Here is a 21,442-nt window from a genome sequence, read left to right on the forward strand (position 1 = left end):
CGTTGAGATTGTAGTTTCCGACCTGATTTATAAGTGGTTTATACTTTAAGCTTTCCTGTTTAATAGTTAAATAAACTGTTTAATGTTTAAAAAGTAAAATTCTTCTGGTAATTAAACCAGTGTGCAGGGAAAAAGGAAAGCTGAGCACAGCCACATCTTGCCTAAGCCTTTCAGTGTGTTCCCACACTTCACAGCCCAGTTCTGCTGTGATTGAGCTCCCGGTAGCAGAGCACTGTGGAAAGCCCATGGAACGCAGCACTGGGAGCGCTCATCTCGTTGTTGTATTTTTATCATCAAATCGAATTCTAGTTTGGGTTGGAAAGGACCTCAGAGCTCACCCAGCTCCAACCCCCTGCCACGGGCAGGGACACCTTCCACTAGAGCAGCTTGCTCCAAGCCCCTGTGTCCAACCTGGCTTTGAACACTGCCAGGGATGGGGCATTTACCACTTCCTTGGGCACCCTGTGCCAGTGCCTCAGCACCCTCACAGGGAAGAGCTTCTGCTTTAGGTCTAACCTGAACTTGCCCTGTTTCAGTCTGAACCCATCACCCCTTGTCCTGTCGCTGCAGTCCCTGATGAAGAGTCCCTCCCCAGCATCCTTGCAGCCCCCTTCAGACCCTGGAAGCTGCTCTGAGGTCTCCACGCAGCTTCTCTTCTCCAGGCTGAACAGCCCCAGTGTTCTCAGCCTGTCTGCATATGGGAGGTGCTGCAGCCCCTGAGCATCCTTGTGGCCTCCTCTGGACTGGCTCCAACAGCTCTGTCCTTATGCTGAGGACACCAGCACTGCACACAGTGCTGCAAGTGGGCTCTCATGAGAGCAGAGCAGAGGGGAGGATCACCCCCTGTACCTGCTGGTTACCCTTCATATTTATATATATTTACTTGTCTCCTCTTCACAAAAGAGACTGAGAAGATGGTGGGGAGTACACTGCCAAAATACTGGGGGCGATGCTGACTGATGTTACGGAGGCAGGTTCATGGCCTGGCACAGTTTTCCATCTACTTCTTTCTGCTGTTGCTGTGTTACTCGGGAGGTCCCAAGCTGGAAGATAATGTGCACAGGGCACGTGTGCCACCTTGGCTTTACCTTCTGCCCTGGAACACACCCTGCTCGTGGCACCCGGGGAATTTTAGGGGTACCCAAATAGTGCTGCCTGCTGCTGGCTCTCAAGGGTACCTGTCTCTTTCTCATTGCCCATGGGGCACATCACTGAGATCTACACTTGGTTCTAGGTAAAAGAGTGTTTTGGTTTCTTTTTTGTTATAAATAACGCAGCGCAGGAATAGGAGTCAAGGGAGTCAGAAAGTAAGAACCCTGCTGATACAAGCTCCGTGCCCTGCAGCAGCCTTCTGCAGGTAATCGGGACAAGCCTTCCCTCTTGCTGCATCCAGACCCTGTTGGGAAAATCTTGCAACACCATAATCCTACCATAATCATACAGGCAGATGACAGCATGCCTTTGACAAATAGCCAGAGTACGAGGGTGCTGTGAAGGGTGTTACTGTCTTGAAAATGAGTGTTGGCCGCTTTGTGGTGGTGTCCTCTAAGGGCATTAACAAGGTAGTGAGGATTTTACTGGCACGGTTTCTTTGCTGAATCTTTTCTTGCATTTAGCATTCTGTTCGCCCCTACTTTATTGGAAGGGGTTGCTCAGGAATGTGTGCTCGTGAATAAAGAATACATCTATTGACCCCGAAATACTTCCTGCCATGCAGGCGTGCTTCAGAAGTGGCCATCAGTGATTCCATCTGGGTTTCTCTGCTTTTTTGAGCAGAGGCCTCCATGCATCATCTACCCTGCTGTTTATAGAGGTGGCTGTACATATGGCATGGAATCTCAGCCAGGGCTGGAAACTGCCTGTGCTATGCAGGCACAGCAGGAGCCTTAGGAATTGAGCTTCACTTATGGAAGTTGTCCACAGGTCTTGGAGATGCCCTGGCTTGCTGTGGCCAGAAAAGATTGCTAAGTACAGAGGCTGGGAAGCAGCCAGGTGAGGCACTGGGAGCAGCAAGCTCTGCTGTATGAATATAGCTGGGGAAAAAGCTGCCTTTGCTTGCTTTGCTGAACTTGTGAGCTCCCTGAGGTTTCCTTGTGACCCTTTCACAGTCAGGGAGAACAAAGGGCCCGTGTTATAACTGAGCACCTCACTACTGACATGTAGTGCTCCTGGTAAAACGCTGAGCAGTTCACGTGCAAGCAGATCTGATCTCTGGTCAAGGGGGCTGTCCTGTGAAAGAAAAGAACCGGCCTTCCAAGATCCCCCTTTCTGAAACAGGCTTTCCTGCGTGAGTGATGGAAACGACGTGAGGTGCTGTTTGCTCTGGCTTTCCCAGATGGTCAGAATCCTGCTGCTCTTTCTGCCTTATGTTGGCCCCGTTATCTGGGATCATCTTTCCCTGTGATGTGCAGGCTCTGAGCTCTCGAGCAGTTAGTAGTTTAGCTGCTACACTAATTGGAAAAGCAGAGTTTTGTGCAGTATGACTTAGCTTATCCATAACCCCTGGTCTGGTCCTGATGGCTTCTCCTCTCCTGAGTTCAGTGGAGTCCTGCTTCACACCGGAGTGACGGTGAGCAGGCTCAGGACAAGGCAGGACGGAAGGTTTTACCTTATATGATGGGTTTACAGAGCCTCTTGAGCCTGATGTAGGTGTTAGTGCTCCCTGTTTGCAGAGACATCTGAGGCCAAACTGGTCATGCTCTTGAGTTGAGACTCTGTGTTGTGGTCCTGGTCTAAGCACAGTTCACCAGCACCGGACCAGTTGTGGTGCACCCTTTGCATGTACGTGGGACTTTTCTATTAGGAGATCCCAGAGCACTCGGTAAGTTCAAGTGTTCACACTAGTGATACCTGAAGATCCCAAAGCTGCTCAGAGGCAGAGCAGAGAAGGCTCTTGTCACCTGCTTTGCCGTTTCTCCTACTGGGTGTTTGCAATAAAAGCACCGTTAAAGTAACGTTCACAGATGGCTGATTTTGAAGTGTAAGCACCTCAAGTAGCACCCTGGCTGTTGTGCCCTGCCATTGACCAGCTTGTTGCTGTGTTTCGTTCCAGGAACACCTGTGTGGTTCTTTGTGAAGATCGCTCCGATCCGAAACGAGCAGGATAAAGTGGTTTTGTTTCTTTGCACTTTCAATGACATAACGGCTTTCAAGCAGCCCATTGAGGATGACTCGTGTAAAGGTTGGTCTTTTTCACAGTTACTTATTTACGCTGCTTCCCTTTGCTTGCCCTGGTCTTGAAAGAGATGAAGTCCTTTAAGTATCAAATCCAAAGAAGTAGATGTTCAAATAGCTTGTAGACATGCCTCCAGGTTGCTGGTTTCTGAAGTGAATTGGCTCTGGCCTGCACTGGAAAGGGGGGTATTGCCAAGGAAACCTCAAAGGCAGCAGAGTTTACTTAGGAAATAGGTACTGCTTTTCCTTTTAAATTCATTTTTTATCCAAACTGCAGTCTTCAAGGAGTCACAGTGTTGCTGCACAGCATCTTTGTGTCAGAGGGAACTGATGGGTCTTAGGCCCCGTAAAGACTGTGCATGATGCTGCATGGAAACCCAGAGGAATTAACCTTGGCCGAGTCTACCAAAGATCTGAATCATTTCATTCTGTCTGGCTTGATGTTATTTACCCTTATGGTGGGATTCCTTATACTAAAGTTACGGACTAGTTTAGTCTGTGAACAGGTTCCCATCATCTTAGGTTGAATCAGGTTGGAGCTGTGTTTTAGTGTTAACCCTTTGCTGAGCTACACCCTTGGAAACCTGGAAGGGAACTCGGCTGTGACGGCAGCAGGAACGTGCACTCGGGTTCAGGTCCTGTCAGAAATAGACCTTTTGTCCCCGTATGGAGAGTTACAGAGACTTGTGTCTTCTGGGGTGAAAAAGACGCAAGTTCCTCTGTTGTTTGCATTTTTGCAGTCTCTAATAATATTTGTGGCATTAAGTTAAACAGGAAGCTCACGGTGAAGGTGAACTGATTTACATTTATGCTCAAAATGTTATTCTTTAAAAACATAGTTTCTCAAAGTGGAAACACCTGTTCCCATGAAGAAAAGGAAGTACAGACTCCACAAACAGACCCTCTCCTGGGCTCTGGGGTGGATTTTTACTCTCTTCAATGCTGTTTGGATGGTTCTGCATTGCTGGAATAAAGCTGAAAATCCCCCTCTTGTGCCAAAGGTTGGGTCCACAGGATTTTTGACCCTTCTTAGTGGTGATCCCTGTACGCTGCTGAGCACTGCCAGCAAGGACAAATGGGCACGATGCAGTAAAGCTGCCTCCCATCTGTTTGCTGGGAGTGAAGGCCATTGCTTCGTTCGGTCAGTTGGTCAGCAGGGCTTTAGCGGGGGCGGTAGCTCTCTCTTTCCCTTTGCTTTCGCAGAAGATTCTGAATGCGCTAGGGATGTGCAGTCTCGTGCAAGGAGCTTGCCCTTCACTTACAACACAGGGACATACTGCAGCTTTTATTTTATATATTTTTTTTCCCAAGAGGAATACGTTGAAGGAAGCAGTAACTTAAAACCAGAATTCCTTTGGATCTTGAATTTGTCCTGTTCTTACAGGGATCATGGTAATTCTGAGCAGTTCCATTATCTAAAGCACTAAGCCTACATGTAAGTGCACCAGCTCAGAGAGAAATTAAGGTGATAAGCAATGTTCCTTTATTTCATAGAATCATGGAATGGTTTGGGTTGGAAAGGACCTTAAAGCTCATCCAATTCCAACCCCTGCCATGGGCAGGGGTGCCTCACACCAGACCATGTCACCCAAGGCCCTGTCCAGTCTGGCCTTGAGCACTGCCAGGGATGGGGCAGCCACAGCTTCTCTGGGCACCCTCTGCCAGCGCCTCAGCGCCCTCACAGGGAAGAGCTTCTGCCTTAGATCTAACCTGAGCTTGCCCTGTTTCCCTTTGAATGCATCACTCCTTGTCCTATGGCTGCAGTCCCTGATGAAGAGTCCCTCTCCAGCATCCTTGTAGCCCCCTTCAGACACTGGAAGCTGCTCTGAGGTCTCCACACAGCTTCTCTTCTCCAAGCTGAACAGCCCCAATGTTCTCAGCCTGTCTCCATATGGGAGGTGCTGCAGCCCCTGAGCATCCTTGTGACCTCCTCTGGATTTGCTCCAGCAGCTCCGTGTCCTTCTTATGCTGAGCACCCCAGCACTGCACACAGTTCTGCAAGTGGGGTCTCACCAGAGCAGCAGGGCAGGATCACCTCCTTCAAGCTGCTGCTCACGTTCTGGGGATGCAGGATGGGACAGAGGTGGTTTCTGGGCTCAAGCACACACTGAAGCAGCTCATGTTCAGTTTCTCCGTCACCAGCACCCCCAAGCCTTTGTCTGCAGGGCTGCTCTGAATCGCTTCTCTGCCCAACCTGTAGCTGTGCCATTTGACCTGTGGAAACTGCCAAAGTGACTACCAAAAGTTGCAGACAGAAGAATTGGATGTATTATTTAGAGGCCACCGATTCACAGCTCTCTTCTGCCCCTTCCCTAAGGGCTGTGACTTCATGTACAAAAGGGTTCATCCACTAAATGAATCTTCCAGACATTTCTATATCTCCTGAAGTTAATGAAGTTGTACCAGTTTCATGGTGGTGAAGAGTCCTCTTGCTTTATACCCACATCAGACATGACATAAATGAAACTGCACATCCCGTTCTAATCCCTAATTTACCCCCTACACCTTCCTTTCTTCCTTGGGTTACTGGCTATAGGAATTTTGAGGCATCTCGGGGGGTGATGTTGTCTCAGTTGCTTCATGACTAGATGAGCAGTTTCTTGGAAAAGGAGTGATTTGTCAAACAAGGAATTTTACATGCATGATCCTGTCTTGAAGATTAAATCTCATTGTGCAGTTGTAGACTGTAAGGGGATGAAAAAGGCAGCTATGCGGAGCCAGATGTTTGTCTGCACTGGGCTCTAGGATTCTTGAAAGGGCAACAAGCATTTCTAGGAGCTCTAAATAAAGTAGAATTGTATTAACTGCTGCTGCTTTTGCAGACCTGAGCTGAGGAGGTCGTACTCTTTGTGCTGTGTACAACATTCCGTAGGAATTCTGCAGCAGGCTGTGGAAAGATAGCCATTTCCATAGGGATGTTTCTCATATTGTGAACTCCCGATCTGCAAACCTAACACTGTGAGCTTAGAGATGTATTGTTCGACTGAACCAACTGCCACCCGATTGCTCAATCCATCGGTTTTCCTTCTTTCACCTTCAATCAGCTTTAATCACATGCTTTCTTACTGTGTTTAAATCTGCTTCCGGTCCATAGGACCACTTAATCTGTAATAGGCTGCCTGCAAACGTGAATATTTTATTAACAATGTGCTGTTCGCATGGTTGCCGAATGGCAGAGCATAAAGTATTGAAGTTTCTGCAAAATCAATGCCTTTATGTCTGTGTAGCGAAAAACATAATGTAGTACAAGACCGTGATCAATTTAAACAGCAGCTAATGTGTCAGGCTAAACCTGCTTAGCTGTGGTATATATTAGTTTTCTATCGCCCGCTGGCCGTTTCAAACGTGATTGTTCAGCTGCAAATGATGTAGTGACTGCTTGAGTGGAAAGCGTTGAGCTCTAATGACAGGGGCTTGACTTGTCCATAAAACCAAATGGGTGTCTTTTACCCAGAGGTGGCTCAGAGAGATTAAAGTTCCCTGTACCGCTTTTCATACTTAATATTTTTTCTTATTGATAACATTGGACATTGGAAGAGATGAAACCAATCTCTCTGAAGTCAGGCAGAAAGTAGCCTTCTAATTGGAGTCTTTGTGAATTGATTCAGATAATTTGGAAGATGTTTATTTTAGGACTCCCGCAGAGGTGAAGTAAATTTGGGTTTAAATGCAGCAGCTTTAAAAATAGTGCGTTCTAAATAAAGCAACTTAAAATTGGTGTCAGCGATGTTGATGAGACAGTGTTTTTAAACAGGCTCCTTCCACTCGTCCCTGTATGCTTGCCCCTTTAGAAAATCAGGCAAAAGTAGGTTTACTTGAATAGAAGTAGGCAAAATCAAGCTATAGCAGAGCTAAATTCGGCTCATGAAGTTGATAGGTCACCTTCTTAGCTGGATTTTAGAGCGTGTGCTATGTTTGGAATTCATGCATTTTGTCCGTATGTGACTTTTACGTATGCCAAGTATGAGATGTTTGAGAGTGGTGTATAAAGTGGAATGCATCACTATGAAAACAAGAATTAGATCAGAGAAACAGAGTTAGTGCTTGCACCCTGTGTACTTAGCAAGAAGTTTGCCTGAACAGCTTTTGCATGTATGAATACAGTGTGAACGTACTCAGCCTCATCTGTGCTGCTCTATCAAAGCTTGGGAAGTATGCTTTGGCTCCTCATTTTTGCTTTTGATACTTAGTTTTTATCCAAAAAGGTGATCAAATTCAACATCACCAAATCATGTAGGAGAATGGCTGTTAGCCTCCCAGCTACTGTAACCTCCCGTGTTGTAGTTGCCATCAGTTCCCATCTCCTCTGCTGAAAGAGCTTTATTGCATTTCGCAGTTAAGCTGTCCTTAGCATCACAAGCAGGGCTCCACAGAAGATAACATTTTGATTGCCTCCTTCATCTTAACTCAGGGAAAACTTGAAGTGTTTCCTTTTTTCCCCTGTCTCTTTCCTCTCTTTTATTTTGTTGCGGTCTCATCTTTTGGTTCTGTTTTTCAAGATGTATTTATATGAGCAGAGCCAGTGTTTGAAATGTTTTGATGAAGTTGTACTCTGCTTTCATCTGGATGAAATATTTTCTTTAAAAAGAAAACAAATGAAAGGGAAGTGGTGAGGATATTAAAAAGCACCCTTTGGTTTGCTTTCCCAGATGGAAAAATGAGACTTTTAGTCATGAAGTTTCAAAGGGAATGAGCGTTAAGACCACAGGGAGGCATGATGTATGGAAGCAGGGACCTTTGATGTACAAGAAAACAAAGGTGGTTTGAGTGGAGGATTTACTTGCATTTACACAGCTCTGTGTGAACAATAGACCTACGAACAAAGAGCTGGTGCTCTAGCAGGTGGTGGCTTCTTGTTCTGGCTCTAGGGGTTGTATAAGTCATGGATCAGCAACTTGATAACAAGGGTTCTGTAACTGCCACTGTTCCAGATGTTTGAATTTATGAGTTGCTGTGATTGAATGGAGGAGAGCGGTAGAAAGCAAATAGCTACCTGCAAATAAATAACAACTTGTGTTGTGGATTGAGTTACCAGCAGCTTACTTCAGACTACAGAAGACTACTTTCTTCAACAAGCATTTTTAAATGAAGCCTCATCTCTCTAAGAAGAGAAGTTTTGATGAGTTAAACATCTTATCATTAAGGTACATTTCAGTGCCATGTTTCCCCGTGCGGAAGGAACAGTTGTCCCCATTGTAGGCATCTTGTCTTCCTGGGTGTTTTCAGAGAGTTTCTGTTCAGCCTTTTGCAGTGAAATGGTGGAAAACTAGAAGAGCATCATGGGGTTAAGGAGAGCTGAAATCGGTGCTGTTAATCCCGAAGGCTCTTCATCCTTTTGAAGCCGGCGATGTTTTAGTGCCAACTCATTGCTTTGTTCCTGCATGATGTTTTCTGCAGAACTAAAAAACAATGATAAAAATGGGTTAGAATCCAAGGCAGAGGCACAGGCAAACAGCCATGGGGCTGGCATCCAGCTTTGTATTTGGTTCCTGAATTGCAGTCTGTCTTGTCTGTTGTGTGAGCTCTTACCTGTATATGAATCACCTAGGGTCATTAGATTTCAGTTTAATTTATATTTTCTCTATTTATAGAGGAAAAGAGTGGATGTAGGGATATATCAACTGCTTGTGTTGAAAGAGAAGTCCTAACCTGTATCATCTCATCCCCATGTCCTAGAAGGGCTAACGTCAGTATATTCTGGAACCTAGTTCCTTGTCTTGGGAAGCTCCCTCTTCTTCCTGTAATCAACTCCATGACCCTTAGAATTTAATGTTTATGTTCTGTCCGATGGCTTAAGTCTATTGTTTGACCTGTCTTCCCTGGATGAATATCTGACTTGCTGTAGGCTGTGTCTGTCTTAGGCTTGTGGAAGGAAAGCAGCAGTAAATTCAACAGGTACTGCTGTCTTTTCAAGCAGTATTGGAGAAGTTATCCTTCGACAGGATTAGTACTGGCATGCTCTCTTTTTCATTTTGTTTTTCCTGTGTCACAATCTGCAGGTCTGCTGTAATGATACTTGAGAGTTCCCACATTTTTATCTTTCTTTCACCAAAAGGAGGGTTTTCTGTCCTAAAGATGAGACTCGTACATCTGGGACATTTGCTCAGTGATTCAGTGCCTGGCATTAGGCATATTATCACACAGGGGCCTGTGCATCTCTAGGCTGGGCTCTCATGTGCTGTACCCAATGTATGGAGAGAGTTAGAGTAGGCATTCCCAGCCTGCCATTTTCAGGTCAGCACTAGTTCCAAAAGCCAAGCTCAAAAGCCCTGTCTCTTGACACAGTCTCTTGCTTATGACAAACAGTTACTTTATTTTTGGATCAGAGTTTGGAATATATGGTGAGAGATTTAATGTTCTTTCATGTACATTTATGCACCCAGAAGCAAGATTTGCGACGTGTAGGGCAGGGGTGGTGCTAATAGGGGATGCTGAGGATAGAGGAATGGGATAAGGTGTACGTTGCAAAAGGACTCTTGGGAAGAGGAGGAGGTACCCAGAGATGCTCAGCATTCATAGCCACAAATGATGCCACGGAGATGTCTGGCAAGAAAGCTCGGGTGAGGTGCTTGCTTTCCCTGCTCTCCCTGTTTATGTCTGAATAGCACAATTGTTAGAAAACGCGGTGGCTGGAAGAAAATAACACGCTGAAAGTTTGTCGTCAGGTTTGGAACCAAATTTTGACTCTTCCCGGAAGACGCCCTTCCCACCGCTCTGTTTGGAGTTAGTAAAAGGGGCTGCCCGCGTTAGCTGGCACTAAACACATGATGCGTCTGGGGAGGGAGGCAGATGCCGTGTTCTCGCTCTTGCCGACAAGCCCGGTGGGGCTGCGGGCGCCCCGCGCTCTCTTCAGCACCATGGCCAGCGCCAGGGGCGGCCGCTGCCCGCCGCAGCGCGCTGGGCTCCCGGCTGGGGATGCGGAGGCTGCTCCTGCCCTCGGGTACCGGAGGTATGGAGGGAGCCAGGGGCAGGAAGCCCCTCGGGCCTCCCCAGCCTGGCCAAGGGCAGGGTCCCGCTCCTGGGGCGGGGCAGTCCCAAGCACAAACACAGGCTGGGTGGAAATGGGTTGAGAGCAGCCCCGAGGAGAAGGACTTGGGGGTGTTTGTTGACGGGAAGCGCCTCGTGACCCGGCCTTGTGTGTTTGAGCCCAGAACCCCACCGTGTGCTGGGCTGCACCCCCAGAGCGTGAGCAGCAGGTCGAAGAAGGAGATCCTGTCCCTCTGCTGCGCTCTGGGGAGACCTCCCCTGCAGCTCTGACCCAGCTCTGGGGCAGCAGCACAAGAGGGATGTGGAGCTGTTGGAGCGAGTCCAGAGGAGGCCATGGGGATGCTGCGAGGGCTGGAGCAGCTCTGCTCTGGAGCCAGGCTGAGAGAGCTGGGCTGGGTCAGCCTGGACAAGAGAAGGCTCCTGAAGGGGAGACCTGAGAGCAGCTCCGGTGCCTAAAGGGGCTACAGGAAACATGGCGAGAGAGGGACTTTTTGCAGTGGCATGGAGTGATAGGACAAGGGGTGATGGGTTCAAAGTGAAACAGGGCAAGTTCATGTTAGATCTAAGGCAGAAGTTATTCCCTGTGAGGGTGCTGAGGCGCTGGCTCAGGGTGCCCAGAGAAGTTGTGGCTGCCCCATCCTTGCCAGTGCTCAAGGCCAGGCTGTACATGGGCTTGGAGCAAGCTGCTCTAGTGGAAGGTGTCCCTGCCCTTTGCTGGGGATTGGGACTGGATGAGCTTTAAGGTCCCTTCCAACACAAACCAGGCTGGGATTTTCTGATTTACACTGCAGAAAATATGTTAATGCTGGTAGCCTTCTGCCGTGGTCCTGTAAAGCAGGAAAAAAAGCATAGGAGTGCAGACACCTAAGTTCTGCAAAAGTGAAGTTTTAGGTGTAAATTGCTGTAGCTGTGTTGGCTTTGCAAAGGTTAGTTTGTTTTATAGCAGCTGTAGATCAGCCATTATGAATGGTTTCTCCCACCTCTTCCATAACCTCTGTTGGCCTTACTGTGAAGATAGTAAGTCCTTCAAGCCTTAGCTTGCCAGTTGGTTGGATTTGTTCATGTACAGTAGAGAAAGAATACTCTTTATAAATGTATCTTTAAAAAAAAACAACCTCAAAACCCACCACCTTCCATGGAGATGCAGTGTGAGAAACCAAGTGCTTTGGGTCGAGTTTCAACCAGGTACAAACTGACTGCACTTGAGGTTCTGTCGTGTTGACTTCTTTCTCTAAGGAATAGTCCTTTGGTATAGCAGCTAATCTTGGGTTTATCAGGATGGAAATTGTTCATTCTGCTTGTTGCTGAACACTGCTGGAAAGGGTTGGCAGTTTCTGCTCAACTTGACTTTTAAATTACCAGTGACAGACTGGCTTTAAAACATGCTTCAAGGCATATGAAAATACTCAGGTTTATTCTTGATTTGGCAGAGGTCTGATGATTTTGGCCCTTGCCTTTAGTAAATGCACCGAGCTCATGTTCGTAAAGGGGAAGATGCTAACCTCTGTTTTCAGGTTTCTTTCCAGTGCCCTGGAAGATCTTGTCCAATACTGGATCCATGTAGTTTATTTTTTTGGTCTCACCTCTCAGATTACCAAATATGTTCCTGCAAACTCCATCCAAATTTGATGTCAGTCAAGGATATGTTTAAAGTACTGGGCAGTATTGTAACCACCCGTATTCCTGTAATGACAGGTACTTGCAGGGCCAGCTTCAGAGTGCTCTTTAAAACCAGTCACTGCTAATGGGGTCATTTCTTGTGGTGATAAACCCATCATGTGGAGGGAACCAGGTTCTAGTAAGAGCTGAATCTGCCAATCTCATCAAGGCTGAATCTGAGCATCCTCTGTTGGAGCAGGAGGTGACACTGCCCAACAGTTCCCAGGTGGTGCTGGCATTTGTCAAAACTGGGATTAAATGCCCTGATACTTCCCTTTGAGAGTACCAAAACCACCCGGGTGTATACTCTGCCTGACTTTCTGTTGTGGCAAAGTACTGCTCCTAAAGGTTGTAGCTGTAACTAGCTCTTGTGACTGTCATTCAGGGTCTTCTGTTTGGAGGGGTATTTGAAAGGACTGTAAAAAACACCCTGAATTAAAATTCAGCATCTGACTTCCCTGCCAGAAGCTGCTCAGTGTTTTATTAGAGCTTGAGAAAACGTATTTGTGTGTTTCTCCCTTTTGTTTAGAGAGGATAAAATGAATGATTTTGTTTTGCTTTGTCTGCTCTGCTTTTTATTATCTTATGTGTATTCCTCTGCTTACGCTCGATCTGTGGCTGATACAGCTGAGGGCAGATTCATTTCTCTTGCAAGCAGCTGTAATATTCGCTGTGTGTGTTTCTAGTCCTACGGCCTGGTTAGCCTGGAGTGTCTTCTGCAGGTCCAAACCGGCCCACCGGATTTACCAGAAGGGAGCTGTCAAGTGGACGTTTATCCTTACAAAAGGCGCAGTTCGTGTAACAGCACTCTTGGAGGGCCATTGAATACCAGGGCACTGCAGTCCTGGCTTTTATCACCTTGCCACCCTGGTGCCTGTTTTACGACTTGCTTTTAGGTGGTGCTCGGTTAAATTGCCCTCCGTCAAGGGCAATATTAAAGCAGTTAACTCGGGTTGACGTTTGGTTTTATTCTCTTCTTGTTTGAGAGACTTTCTGGGACACGCTTGCGGCTCCTTGTTGTGGTAACCCGTGTGATCTTGCATGTTTCCTCAAGGTTGGGGGAAGTTTGCTCGCCTGACCCGTGCCCTCACCAGCAGCCGGGGTGTGCTGCAGCAGCTTGCTCCCAGCGTGCAGAAAGGAGAGAACGTCCACAAGCATTCACGGCTCGCTGAGGTAACGTTTGCTTTCCCCGAGAGACCCTGAAGGAACGGTTTAACCCTTGGGCTGTGTTGTCTTTGTGCCTCCCTTGCCCTGGGGATCCAGGCTGGTGGCAGGCATAGGAGCTCAGAACATGGCATGTGTGCTGTGAAATGTGTCCCATGACAGTGGAATGGAAACAAGTGTCCTAAAGACCTCATCTAACCTAGTTGTGGTGGTGTGTTCTGTATCTCAGCAAAGTATGATAACGCCACGATCACTGAAGGAATACTTTCTTGCTTAGTTTCTAGTCTTCTGAGAACCTTGATGTTAGGGGGGTCTTGCACTATCCGCTTGTGTAACACTGAGGGAGGAGAAACAGGCCAGTACAGAAGGAAATGCTGGAGGATCCTTGACATGGTTGTTGCGTGCATTCACTGATGTCCGGTTCTTCTTCAGTGGGATCCCTGTCCTGCTTTCCAGAGTGGTTCAAACGCATGTTTGACTTACAGCCATCCCATCCGTAAAGCCAGTAAGAGGTCACAAGCAACGCTGCAGCCAGATCAGGAGAATGAAACCTTGTGATTTAAGGAGACTCTCAAGGCTTTGAGTGAAGCAGCAGGCAGAGGAGGCTCCAGGAGGTACTTGGGGTTGTAGGGCTTTTGCCACGAGGGGGAGAGACTGTCCCAAGTTTCCTGTAGCTGTCTCCTGGGCCAGCAGCAGGGTTCCCCCTGATGTAAAAACAGCTTAGAGAAGGTCTTACACAGTGTTAGTGGCAGCATGGCCACAGAACATGGCACTCCTGTCTCACCTGCTGCTGTGAATGCCATGGCAGCAGCTGTAACTCTTGTCAGTAGTTCTTAATCTTCCTGTGTAGCTGGAGCTGTAAGGCACTGATGGCTTCCATGCTGTGTCCATATAAACAGTACTCGCTTAATTTTGCCCTGTTTACATCATAGTTTCTATGCAAAATAAGTAACTCCTGCCCAGGCCTGTGCTGTTATCACATGTGACAGTGAAATTCCCATGGACAGGACCTTACCTGTTCCGTATTTAATGTGGGAACACTCAAGACTGGGAAATTTATTACTGTTGGAAGCACAGAAGTAACAAGTCATACTAGCATGGGGAGCAGACATTCACGTGGACACACTGTTGTAGGAATGCCATCCGATTATCACATGTCCAACCTGAGTTGCTTTAGTGTCCTGGAATTTGGAATAGTCTCCCTCTTAATCCTACTCAAGGTTTAGCATCAAATAATCCTTCCTTCTCTTTAGAGAAGCCTACCCTTGAACTGCAGTTCACACTAAAATATAGGCAGTAGAATGCAAGGCAAAGAGTCAGAGGTGGTTCTCTTTGGCTTAGCAAACCTTAGTCTGGACCTGAGTGACTGCACATTACTGAGACTCCTCGCAAGCCAATGTGCTCAACAAGTCTTTGCAAGTACTCTAAGTGGCACAGGCAATTGATTCATTGCAAGTAATAAAGGGCAAGTGTATAGTTCACATGTCTGAAATGAGTTTCTTTAATTGCCGACTGAATATTGGAGTCATTAGTTTGAAAAGAACATTAGCCCCAGCTGTGATATTCGGTACCTTGTTGTATGTCTGCCCTAATTCCACGTAAGTCAATAGAACTACCCTGGAGAAAAGCAGAGTGCAGATAATCATACAGACAGGCCCACTTTTCTCCCCTTGAAGACACATGGGGTGCCAGGCTTCCTATTCTGGAAAGATCTCTTGATGCTATCGAACACGGGCTCTCTAACTGCTCCTTGTTGTATTTTCACATCCCTCTTTTCCCCGCTTCATCTCTGCAGTAGTTTATTAAACGTCTGAAGTTCAAGTTAACATCCGTCCGCTTTCTTTTCCCACTTGCCATGGCACTTCACATCCACCTCGTTGGCTTGAGAAGGCTCTTCATTTGCTGGGATATTGTTTGTGTCTCTTTTAGTTCTTTATTGCTTATTTTGGACTGCCTGAGGAGCCAGTAGTGTCCTAGAACCTGAGCGGGACAAGGTGGTGTACCAGTACAAACCAGGAGCCTGCCACAAAAGCTGACCATTTCTTTTGCCTTGTATAATGTAGTAGTTGAAGAAAGGTGTCGGTGACAAACTGCTTTGGCTTATCTGCAGGCCACGGGTAATAGAGGCAGCGCTAAGCCTCAGCCTCTGACTTTGCCGGGACACGTAGGCTTGTTTGGCCTGACTCCTCCAGCAGCAGTCATACGAAAACTGCTTAAATTACTACTGCAGTTAATGCAGGGGCGTTGGGGAGGACGTTTTGCAAGAAGAGTGTGAAGTAACGGGTGCATTTCTGTGGCTTTCTCACCAAGGAGCTGAGTGGAGGAACCATTCTTCCTGGTCACCGCATGATGCGCGTGTCATCCGCGCCTGTGGCGTTCGCTGCTGTATGCTGTACATGGACCAGGCAGTCCTGGATAAACGGGATGGTGTCACGAGCTAACAAATGCAGGAACAGCAGAAGGCTGAGAGCGGTGCTCAGCAGCACTGCTCAGTAATGGAACCTCTGCCTTTCTTTTCTTCACTTTGTGTACCAGGGACTCATAACTGCCATTAAAATCTACTTCGAGCTGAGGCTTAGCACCTTGTCCTTGGCTTGGGAGCAATTTGTGTGGGTGCCTATGAAAACAAAAAAGCAGGGGAGAGCGAGAGAAGGCAAATATGTGCAGTTGAACACACAAGAGGGAGAGATTAAGCTGAAAACGGATGATTGTTTGTGTGGTTTGGGGGGTTCTTTTTCTTCCCAGTCCTTCGGTGTTAAAAATAAATCATAACCGCTTGTTGATGCACTTCTGTGACTGGTGATGTGTTCACCCTTCTCTAACACATCTAAGATAGCTTTTTCGTTCTGCCATGTTAAGAAAACAAATGAACACAGCCCTGTGAAACCCCTGATGAAATTTGTCATTTCTGCTTTTGAAATAATACTCCCTGGCTTTGGAGAGCTATTAAAACATCATGCACTATTACCACAAATAATAAATGCAGATAATGCAGCTGTGGTGGCGGATGAATCATAAGTAATTGGAATAATACTTTCATTAATAACTCTGAAACAAATATTTCTTTTATTCGGGTATAACTGCATAACAGGGAAATATCATCCAAAGCCAGGGCCGTTTCAGTTACATAGAGAAGAATAGTAATGACAGATTTGTTCAGGGCACATGGGGGATGCTCAGTTTATCGGCTTATAGTGCTGTGTATGTTTTATATTCATCTTTGTGGGGTGGTTTTTTTTCCTCTCCAGAAGTACCTTTACAAGCGGTTTGAGTTCAGTCAGTTCATGTGGGTGGCTGACCACACCTGACTGCTTCAGCAGATACTGCGTCTCGGGTTGGCACTACTCTCCCTAGAGGTTGCAGTGCAGCGAGAGCAGCTTGGAATAGGGCTTGTCTTTGCATCTGTCTGGCTTTGATATATGGCGCAAGGAGAGTGGGGTTTAGAGCTCTTAATCTCCAGATGACCCAGGGAGAGTGTGTCTGAAGGATGGAATAGACTGTGTGTGGCAAAAAGCGGACAAAAGAGCTCTCCTAACTCCCGGTACAGCAACCTAGCAAACCCTAGGTCTTTAGCACTGAGCTCTGTGGACATCCTTCTGTTAGTCCTGTACAGCACGGGGTTCTCTTGTTGTGCCTAATGCTAAAAGCAAATGCTTGCTCTCCAAGATAATTAGGCTTTGTTATAGGTGGTTTTGTCTTCCTTCAGCGAAGAATTTGGTGCCTTTGAAAGCTCCTGGCCTGCAGTCCAGGAGGCTGCAAGGCTTTTGCCAATATCTAAAGCAAGTTGCCTTTCCCAGGAGAAGTGATGTGAGCTGTGGCAATGCTCTTCTTCTATCATCAGCTGGACATCTCATCTGGACAGGGTGCTGGGACATCTGGTCTGGGTCATGCTTTGCCTAGGAAGGTTGGACGAGACAGTCCTTGAGGTCCCTTCCGACCTGATGTTCTGTGATTCAGGCTGTGAAATGACAGCTCATATCTCTAGCAATGCAAGCATGATGGAGTGGTTTTACAATGTGTGCTTTAGCGATGTAATGAGAGGGAGCCAGGGCTGGAGCGTGGCACCTCCACCTAAAAAGAGAAATGGGAGATGCCTCAGGCTTGCTGTAAGTGGCTTTCCCCCATGCTGTGAGTGGTTGATATCCCTGTGTCATCCCTTGATGCCCATCTCCTGCTCCTCTGTTCAGGAAGAGAAGCTGCGTGGAGACCTCGGAGCAGCTTCCAGTGTCTGAAGGTGGCTACAAGGATGCTGGAGAGGGACTCTTCATCAGGGACTGCAGCCATAGGACAAGGGGTGATGGGTTCAAAGTGAAACAGGGCAAGTTCAGGTTAGATCTAAGGCAGAAGCTCTTCCCTGTGAGGGTGCTGAGGCGCTGGCCCAGGGTGCCCAGAGAAGCTGTGGCTGCCCCATCCCTGGCAGTGTTCAAGGCCAGGTTGGACACAGGGGCTTGGAGCAAGCTGCTCCAGTGGAAGGTGTCCCTGCCCTGTGCCAGGGGTTGGAACTGGGTGAGCTTTAAGGTCCCTTCCAACCCAAACCAGTCTGGGATTCACACCCACAGTGCTGATGCACATCTCCTGGAGACCAGCTAAAGCCGTGGCCCCTGGAGACCAGCTAAAGCCATGGCCCCTGGTCACTTTACCCAGCCACTGCTAGAGCTTAACCAGAGATTCCAAGGTGGTAATGGGAATTCCAAAGACTTATTAAGAAGGTCCCTAGGCACTCAGGTAGTTTGGAGTGCATTTACTTTCTGAATAAAAAAGGGGGAAGACATCAATCTTTTGATTTTCCTGTGCCCTGCAATGTCAGTCAAGCTGAGGAGAGTGCTTTGTACTTGGTGATGGCATTTTAAAACACTGAAGCAGCAAAGTTATTTTCTCAATGACTTGAAACCAGAAGTCTGTTTTCTCTGCATTCAGTTCAGTTTTGCATCCCTGCAGTTCCACTGCCTTCACTGTAAGTTCTGTTTCTGATTTACAGCAGAATAATGGACACCATAATTTAGCCCCTTCTTCATTACCCAACACAGATTGTTCTTGCCTTTGTTTCTATTATTCAGGTGTAGGGGAATGCATTGGTACATTTCCCAGTCACTTTAGTTTGGATGATGCAAGAGTTCCACAGGCTCTTGGAGTACCAAGAGACCAGTGGTGGCCAAAATGGAGTGCCTGGTACAATTCTCAGTCTAGAACTGATGTATGTATATGTAAGAATCAATCTGAATAGAACTAACAGGGTTGGTTTTGTTCAGTGTTTCATGGTTGAGGCTCCTGCGCTGACTGGAATGGTTGCCAAAATGTTTGACTTCTTCATATTACAGCAGAAACGAAAAAAATAAGCTCTAGGAGAGATATGGTTGCAAAAGAAGCAATTATCAACATCAAGCAAGAAGCAGCATCCCAGCATTTCAGCTGAAATCCAGTCAACTGGCTGGAAATGTTACTACATGATAGAAAGTGCTTGGTTTTGGTGATGAGTCCCTCGAGTGAACGAATGTTGCAGTGGCAATCCTCAGCTCCAGAAGTGGGGACTGGCACTTCTGTCCTGCGCTGCTTCCAGCTCCTCTCACCGCAAGGCAGCTTCCAACAGCTTTATTTTGCTTGCTTTCTCTTCCTCCTGTAGCGTGGAGAACCCGTGTGAAAGGGGTCAGGAGTGGCAGAGCACTCGGTGCTGCAGTGAACGTGTCTGAGTCCTCCTTGGGTCTGCAGGGCTTCTTCTTGGAGGAAAAGGTTCCTCAGTGAACAGAAGTACCAAGTTCCCTTATTTTGTCTTCAGACTGTTGATGCCTCCGTGCTGGCGTGCAGGTCTCTGGGCAGGTCATGCTGCTTCTCTTCGGCAGAACGTACTGGGCTTAAAGTCAGCGGGCTTGCAGTTCCCGTTGTCACTACACACGTGGAGGGACTGTGATCTGACACTGTCTGACCCTTGTTGCGCACAAGAGTGAGTGATTCTGTGAGGCTCAGAGCAGCAGGGAACTTGATCTGAGGCTGTTTTGTCCGAGCAGGACTCCTGTAGCTGATTGTTTTCTTTTGTGCCCTTTGGCCCAACCTGCTGGGAAAAAAAAGCGCGGCAGTTCGCAGAGAAAGCAAGCAGAAAGCGCTCAGAAAAGCCTGCAGATAAAAATCCCTGTCTGAATAATTGCCGTTTAAAAAGCTGAGATAAGGAGCACGCAAGGAAGGCATCCTCCTGTTACAGCCGCGTTGTCTGATCTTCTCCTTGAGAAGGTGGCCGTTTAATTTCCTTCTCTTCTCCCAGCTGCTCTGAACTGCTTGTAAGGAAATGGGACAAAGGAATCGTGCTCCTCAAGAGCTCTCCCAGGTTCTGTGAGCTTGGCATTTAGCAGACACACCTCGCTGGAGGAAATCTCTGTCTTCAGTTTTCATCCAGCCCAGGTTCAGATCCAGGGTTTAAAACACATGCTGAGGGATGATCTGCGGCTGATTACAGCTGTTACGAATTCAGACCTAACTGCATTGTAACTCGACTGTGCACCAGCAGGTAGTGCAAACACTGATTTTTCTCTCGGTTCAAAATGGGTTTATTGAGTGTAATGCTATTTACTGTGGGCTTTGGTTCTGCGTGGCCCAGAGAGGAGGACCAATGACCTGTGCATTCGTGATGGACTGTAGTGTAAGACTGTTTCAGACGCTGTATAATGAAGAGTTAAGTAGACAGTGTGGAAAAACAGTGTGGTCCAGTGGTCCCAGTGCTGGACTGGAACTCAGAAGTTGTGGTATTGCTCCTGGTTTTGCCATTGATTTCTCTCTGCAGCTGCCTTTCTGCCCATCATTTATCTGTCTCCTTTATTTAGACTGCTGAAGGAGCTGTCTCTGTATGTCTGGGAGACCTAGGCCACTAGGCTTAGTGTCAAGAAGTAATTAATGGCATTGAAAGAAACAACTGTGCTTAGCTTGATGCTGATGTGTTTGGCAGAACACTTATCCTGACTTGCTTAGCATTTGCTGGTGATAAGGAGAGTTAATGGACCTGTATTTTAATCAACTGCTGTACTGAGCTTGCGAATCTACAGTGTGAAGAATAGTGTTAAAGCATTAAGCATGTTTCCTTTTTCTCCTGAAATCTCTGACTGCAGGTACTGCAGCTGGGCTCGGAAATCCTCCCACAGTACAAACAAGAGGCACCAAAGACTCCACCGCATATCATTTTGCATTACTGTGTTTTCAAGACTACCTGGGACTGGATCATCTTGATTTTAACCTTCTACACGGCTATTCTGGTCCCTTACAACGTCTCCTTTAAAACCAAACAGAACAATGTGGCATGGCTGGTCGTCGACAGCATTGTAGATGTCATTTTTCTGGTGGACATTGTGCTTAATTTCCATACCACCTTTGTGGGGCCAGCAGGAGAGGTGATCTCTGACCCAAAGCTCATCCGCATGAATTACCTGAAGACCTGGTTCGTGATCGATCTGCTCTCCTGCTTGCCATACGATGTCATCAATGCATTTGAGAACGTTGATGAGGTCAGTATACGACTTCCACCCATTTGTTGTTACTTCACGGCTGGGGGGAGGTGGGGGAGAGAAGAAAGAAATGGATGCTTTGGATTAGAGTGAATTAGTGTACCTGTGTCTCTAGTAGCTGCCCTCAGCGCATACAGAAGTTTGCTTGTGAGTCCTAGCCAGAAGGGTCCATCTTTAAGTGCACTGGGAGAGGCTGAGGTTTTTGGTGGCAGAAATCCGTGTTTATTTTCCTTCCTTCTCCGGCCTCAGCGTTCAGGAGGACAGGCAGAAGCAGGCAGCAGAACCTCTGTACAGCACTGAGGAGAGCTGCTTCATCTGACCTACCATGAACAGCTCGAGCTGCTGTGTCAGAGTAGTTTCTTAGAGCAGGCTTCGCTTGCTTTCACTGCTGATCAAAGAGGGTATGTCTGCCAATGGCAATTCTTCACAGGAGCAACTGGGAAGTGAAATTCCCTTTCCTCAGCTGCTTTCTAGTACAGTATAGCAGGTGGCAAAGAGGCAGGCAGCAACTCACTAGGTCTTCCTAGAGCACCACAAAGTACTGTGTGGGTATCTGGTGATCCATGCAGCACTGTTCGGCACCAGTTGTTGAAAGGGAAAGGTGAAGTGATTCAAGATGCTGGTCTGATGCTCATTAGGCAATTCTGGAATTAGACAAAAGGATAAGGAGAAATCTGGAAATCTAACTCCTTAATTCTTGCTCGTTTCTTTGGGAACAGGCCACAAGTCAGGAAAAGAACTAACATTGAGACGCTTAAAACCACAGTACTAGCCTGTTGTAACTGCCTGTTCTCCTACTGGATCAGGCTGCCAAGAAAATATTCCTCATCTAAATACATTAGGGATCCATGCCTAAATAGTTCAGAGGGTTAATGAGGGTTAAGGAAATCTTAAACCGGAGTCCAGCAGGCCAGTTTCTAGTTACATACTATAAGATCTGTGCCATCAACTCATGACGTATCTCTGTGTATCGG

General features: G+C 47.1%; 1 protein-coding gene across 3 annotated transcripts in view; it reads left to right on the forward strand.

Annotated features, from left to right (window-relative positions):
- The window catches only part of KCNH1 (potassium voltage-gated channel subfamily H member 1), a 176,674-nt gene that overhangs the window by 18,694 nt on the left and 136,538 nt on the right, over nucleotides 1–21,442 (forward strand). For all 3 annotated transcript variants that reach the window (XM_061475214.1, XM_061475215.1, XM_061475216.1), the window contains exons 4-6: nucleotides 3,053–3,181; nucleotides 12,875–12,993; nucleotides 20,076–20,468. In XM_061475214.1, coding sequence (XP_061331198.1) covers nucleotides 3,053–3,181; nucleotides 12,875–12,993; nucleotides 20,076–20,468 — 641 coding nt within the window. The remainder of the gene's footprint in view (nucleotides 1–3,052; nucleotides 3,182–12,874; nucleotides 12,994–20,075; nucleotides 20,469–21,442) is intronic.

This window comes from Pezoporus flaviventris, unplaced genomic scaffold (genome assembly GCF_033815535.1).
Source record: "Pezoporus flaviventris isolate CSIRO_AGI_PZ_B2104156 unplaced genomic scaffold, CSIRO_AGI_Pfla_v1 ptg000083l, whole genome shotgun sequence".
In the NCBI taxonomy this organism is placed as follows: Eukaryota; Metazoa; Chordata; class Aves; order Psittaciformes; family Psittacidae; genus Pezoporus; species Pezoporus flaviventris.